The sequence below is a fragment of the Borostomias antarcticus genome (assembly GCF_949987555.1).
Source record: "Borostomias antarcticus genome assembly, chromosome: 21".
Taxonomy (NCBI): Eukaryota; Metazoa; Chordata; class Actinopteri; order Stomiiformes; family Stomiidae; genus Borostomias; species Borostomias antarcticus.
Window position 1 is genome coordinate 5,936,543 of NC_140254.1, and position 6,000 is coordinate 5,942,542.

The window sequence follows — 6,000 nt, forward strand, 5'->3', positions numbered from 1 at the left end:
AGTCGGGGACCTATTATAATAATCCCGCCTAGATGGGATGGTTTGAAATTTTTATATCACGGTTATAGTGACCAAAATTATCACGGTTCACGGTTTTATCACGGTTAGGGATAGGTCTCGTTAATTTTTATTGATACTGATACCATTATTGAGACTGCTTAACGATTCGATCCCACTATCGATACCCTACTTTTTTACTATTTGATGGAAAGACGACAACTATAAATTTTTAAAAGAACTAAATTGGTATTGTTAATTTGTGACACTACTGATGCACAGGGCATAACGTGAAAAGACAAAAAATAAATTATACTGCAAAAAATTAAATAAAGTAGCCTATAGGCTATACTTTACATAACACACCATTACATAACAAATGGCTGCTCTTAACTAAACAGAATTAGAGAAAGACAATCTCCCTCCCTCTTTCCATCCCCTTCTTCCCTTCCTCCCTCTCTCCATCTCCCTCTCTCCCACTGTCCCCCTCAGTACAGTATACTTTACACAACAATAACAATAACAACATGACATGACCAGCACTGCAGCTTGCTAACGTTAACCAGCTAGTGCTATAGCATTGTACATGCAAGTGCTATGCTATAGACCAGGGGTGTCAAACTCTGGCCCGTGGGCCAAATTTGGCCCGCAGTGTAATTATATTTGGCCCGCGAGGCAATACCAAATGACTACTGGAGCTGGCCCGCCAGTATTATACAGCGCATTCACCGCTAATACTACAAATCCCATAATGCTCTGCTGTTGTTTTGGCGCGTCAATCAAGACAGGACCCAGAAACGCCCTCTCTTCTGTGACAGTAGTCATAGCAATCTCATACTACAACTGTAACCATGTTACCCCTTCTTAAAAATGGCGAAAAGAAAGGCAGAAAACAGAAGCTTTACGTTATGTAACGTCTCACTGTGATAGAGACACCTGTGTTGACCTAGCCGGCCGCTGTGTTTGCTGTTTCTGTTCATTCAATCCTGTCTGCCTTCTTGCCGGCCTGTCTGCCTGCCTGTCTGCCTGGCTGTCTGTCTGTCTGCATGCCGGCTGTCTGTCTGTCTGCCTGGCTGTAGGACAGTCAGGGTTTTACAAGCTTCTCTACTGAGCAGATGTAGCACCAACACTTGTGTCTGAGGGCGTATTCACATATGTTAGTGCACACCATTGATGCGCACCAAAAGCGAAAGTGATTAGTGCATATTCAATGTTAAAGCAAAACTTGTTTGGGTCCATATTAAAATTTGAATTTGTTCAATGTTGGCCCGCAAAATTGTTCAAGTTTTAAATTTTGGCCCACTGTATTTGAGTTTGACACCCCTGCTATAGACTATTAGGCTATTTTACGTCGACATTGACAGTTCTTAAATCTAGATGTCTTTGTTGCAAGCTAGATTACCTCTGTCAATCATTGCATTTCCCCCCTTGCAGGAAAATATCTTGGAGCACAGGTTGCATTTCGCCTCCTCCTTTTCTTTCACTTTTGTGAAATGTAACCACGCCTTAGAACGCTTTGTGCGCTCAGCCATTCTCTCCGCCAAAAATACATCTCACTTTCGGCCATGCCGTGTGTGTGTAGTGTTGTTTTCGCCTGAAGTCAAAACTCTGCCTACGCGCTGCTACCTGTGTGGCTTTTCCTCGGAAATTGAACTGGATGAGGGTCAGAACGCATTTAGCATGTTTTTCAAAGTCAGACAGCATTTAGTATGATTTTTCAGTGACGTAGTCATGCACGGTTATATATATATATTTTTTTTTTTTTATGCACGGTTATCTTGATAAATGAAAATTTAACTGGTTGTACTGTTTTCACCGCGGTTCACCGTGACACCGGTAACCATCCCATCCCTAATCCCGCCCCCATCTGAATACCTCCAATCACCTGCATTTGTTTACCTGGCTATAGAGACATTATTTGGAGGTCCCGCTAGCTAGCATAATGATGTTGATTCTTGGATGTACTAAATCGTCGTAATTTACGGGCAGATAATTTACCTATCTGGATTATGCATTAGTTCCTGCCAGTCAATAGCCCAGGCTGATGTTCCAACAGACATCGGATGATATCAACTCCAAAATATTGGATGGCTCTGCACAGATGGAGGCAGCAGCTCTGGAAATGTTGAACAAAGGATGGAACATATTGGTGCCAGAGGGCCTGTATTGGAGCCCATCACTCCAGCTCGGTGGAGTAGTAAGCAACACAGCTCCAGTTTCAAGCTTGTGGTTTGATGGTGTTGCAGTAAACCAGCAAGACTGAAGAAATGGCTTCAGAAAATTTAGATCGATTTGGTCTCATATGCTCCCGAAATGTAATCTGTACGACCTCAAAATAAAATTGGGAGCATTTGTGCAAGTGCACTGTTCTGGTGCAACCTTTTTTCCATTCAGACGTCCCTTTCTCTGTATTTGCTAGTAAGACCTTCACGAGCAGTCAGCAGTGTTGTGCATTCATGGTAGCAGTGAAAACTAAAGTGTCCCTCCCATGACCAAAATGCCTAAACTGCCATATCTCGATTTAGGAGGGTCGCAGAAACACAAGGTTTTGACTAGGACAAAGCTCAAACACAGACAATGCTTTCTCTAGGGTTAGGGTTAGGCCCTCACGCCACTCTCTTCTCCATTCACAAAACCGCTAGTCTAGTAGCCAACATTTTTGGCCTGACAAGCTACATTATAGTCACAGTGCCTTGATGTGCCCTCAAATGTTCTAGGCTGTTAGTTATTTAAAAATAAATGGCCTACATTGTGAATGTATGTTGATATAATTTAGTTATTATACGGTCAAAAATCTCATACCATCCCATGCCTAGCTATAATGCAACATATCTATTACAAATGGGCCTATTGTTGGTGCTTCTTACATTTTGATGGGTGCTCCTAAATTTCTGTTGGTGCTCCTAACTTTCTGAAGTTGGAAGCACCAGTGCTACCAGTAAAAAGGTTTTGAGCCCTTGGAGATGACATAGTGTTTACTGCAATCAATTCTAGGCGGCCTAAATCAAGGCGCAACTGGTGTGGAACACAGCATAGATAAGATTATATGAATCATGTTTTGCCACTGTTCTACCAATTAACCCAGCATCTGCCTGTTCAAAAATCATTTTCACATTGGCTGATGATGAACGTAATCTGGCTTCTCAAAATTGCTTGTTTGTTTAACATAATGGCTTGTACGAATAATCAGTGTTTAGCTCGACGGAGCGCAAATCAATTAATATATTTTTCAGCACACCCCGGCAATCAGAGTAACCAGTGTAGCTCCTCATATCAGCGTGAAATTTGTTTTAAGTTGTGATGGATCCTGTTCTTAATGTCAAGCACAACTCGGCTGATTTATTGATCACAAGCATTCAGGTATATGTATATATATTTATTTATTGTCACTCACAGTCTGTGAGTGACAAAAACAACCTAACCAGCTACATAAAACAAGCTACATAAAACACGATAGAAACACACAGACTATCATGCCACGTGTGATGAAGGATATAAAATGTAGAGTACACTCTGAACTTTCTCTGCGAGAAGCAGAGAGCAAGCTAAGATAAAAACACCTGAGCCACAAAACAGGTGTGTTAAGTGTACAGTAACTGGGTGGTTCTGGGTGCTCACTGATCCCACCATCATCGTGGTATAGGGTACTACATCTACTGTATAGAAAGACCTATCTCTCTATGAGGAGGAGTTATTATAATAGAGGACACGCAAACCTACAAACCCTATGGGGAAGATACGCTTTTGAGGGTATTGTTAGAAGACATAATATTACAACACATGCGCACGCGCACACACACAAACCATCAAGTGCGCACAGTCCTAGCAGCATGGAGGGCACAGTCCTAGCAGCATGGAGGCATCACGAAGTACACAGCTGGGATGCCTCCCGGGTAGACCGGCACAATTACAAGCTACTAGAAACATGTCGTTGCCTAGCAGCTTTACAGCTAGACAACTAACAATCTAGTTTAACTAGCTAACGTTAGCTGGCTATATATAACCAGACATCTAGAGAGAGTTCAAATCTGGTCCTCTCATTCACTGACTTTGCACGGACCAATAACGAAATAGACGATGTTAGCATAGCTGCTGTGACGGAGAGACATCTCTGTTTCTGCGAATGACAATGATTGATTGAACGTTTCAATGATTGGCTAGCCAGCTAGCTAGCGTTAGCAGCGCTAACCTTAAATCACTCGAGGAGATGAAAAAAGACATAGCCTATAACGTTATCTAGCTAAAAAACTTACAACTTAATACATTTTATGAAGCAATTTAGTTTAAATAGTTTGCTTTGGAAATTAAAGAACGCATTTGGAAGTGCACAGAAAGTTAGACTGCTAACGTTAGCTAACGATGAAACAGCATATTAAGCTAATAAAATAGCTAGCCAAGTCAGAGTGACAAATCACGAGACCCTAGCTAGCTGCTAACTCAGCTGCAACGTTACAACTTGTTTGGATATTGAGGCCAAGCTGAATGAAGAGTCCACAGCCACACTGGCAGCAGCATGACTGACTCGGCTGCGCAACTTTAGCGGAACTTGTCTCCGCTTAGCTGTCAACTTGCCCGCCAGGATGGCAAGCATGCACAACACTGAAGACACACACACATTGGTAGCAAGCTTAAAACGCTAAGGTTAGTAAGCTAGCTTGCTCGATTCTCACCATGGATCGAACTCGTGGATGATGCTCTCGAACCGGATCACAGCGAAAAGTCTTGAGCTGAATCCTGCCAACCAGGCCAGAAAAAGAATAGTGAATGAGAGTAGCGACTGCCACCCTGCTGGCTGTGTCAGTCCGCCAGAGAGGCCTCCTTTGCCCCCTCCTCCTCCCGCGGCGTTGGGTCGGCTGTTGCCATGCACTGGTCCCCCGGCATTCGGGGACGCTTTGTGCTTTCCCTCGGTCGCTGTGTGGTGCTCCGCCATATTCTGCGTGGTTTGCAGTGTCAGCGGGTCTGATAGCGCGCCCTCCTGCCACGCTCCCCTTTCTTCCTCTTCTCCGACCTGTGCAAGTCCCTGGTTTTGCTGTATGATTTATCTCCCTGCCCTCTTTGCAAGTCAGCCGGCCTTTAATCGCAGTTGCTTTTGTGGAGAACCACCATTACATCCTCAATGCACACTCGCGCTCCACGCAAAACTCGGCCAAATTGAATGCCGGTGGTAATGGGGAGCGTTGGAGTAGGCGGGGCGATAGGCAGCACTGACAGCCTCTCACAGAACGACAGGTACAAAAGGGGTGGAGTAAAGTCCTTTTGAACCGTGGGTTGGTGTTAGGTGAAATGATGGGTAGGTCGTTTATCCAATGGAATCACACACAGTACAAAGAAAGAAACTGATGGAACACCAAACCCTTCTTTAAAATGTGGCTATTTACTATTAACCATCACTTGTTTGTGTATTGTAGATGAGGTAATAGGATACAAACTAGTTTGGGGATGTTTTAATGTGACACAGAGATGAATGATTCCTTGTCCAGGGCTGCTCCACCTGCATGAATTATATTAATCAAGTCATAAATCAATGTTTGCCAACAATGCCTCAAACAGATGATGGTTTGAGGCAAAATGGTTGAACTGCATAAAAGTTCTGTGGAACTTGGTAATAACTTTGTTACATTTGGTAATAATTTTGTTCCCCTTGAGTCTTCTGGGAGATGAGTTGGCCAACAGAGATTGATGATTCACCACGTGACCTGCAGCAAGTAGCCTAGGCCTATCATTCTAACCAATAGACTTCTCTAACTTCCCTGAAGTTGTCATACAAGCGCAACTAATTGCACTGCGATCCCAGCTAGAAATGGTACATTCCCAGAACATTATGAGAACGTCACTGCTGGTGTAAAGTAACGTTCCCAGAACATCCCTGAACGGTCACGATGACCGGTTCTCTAAAGGGTAATGGGGGATGTTATTTTGAGAACATTCAGCACGTGAATGCTTTGGGGACATTACTGTAGGACCTTCCCATGGCGTTTGCAGAACATTGCTCGGTGTCTGTAG

General features: G+C 43.5%; 1 protein-coding gene across 1 annotated transcript in view; it reads right to left on the reverse strand.

Annotated features, from left to right (window-relative positions):
• The window catches only part of LOC311323419 (dolichyl-diphosphooligosaccharide--protein glycosyltransferase subunit STT3B), a 70,005-nt gene extending 64,886 nt beyond the window's left edge, over positions 1-5,119 (reverse strand). The window contains exon 1 of the mRNA XM_084455643.1: positions 4,668-5,119. Coding sequence (XP_084311769.1) covers positions 4,668-4,927 — 260 coding nt within the window. The 5' untranslated portion in view covers positions 4,928-5,119. The remainder of the gene's footprint in view (positions 1-4,667) is intronic.
• Positions 5,120-6,000: the final 881 nt, after the last annotated feature.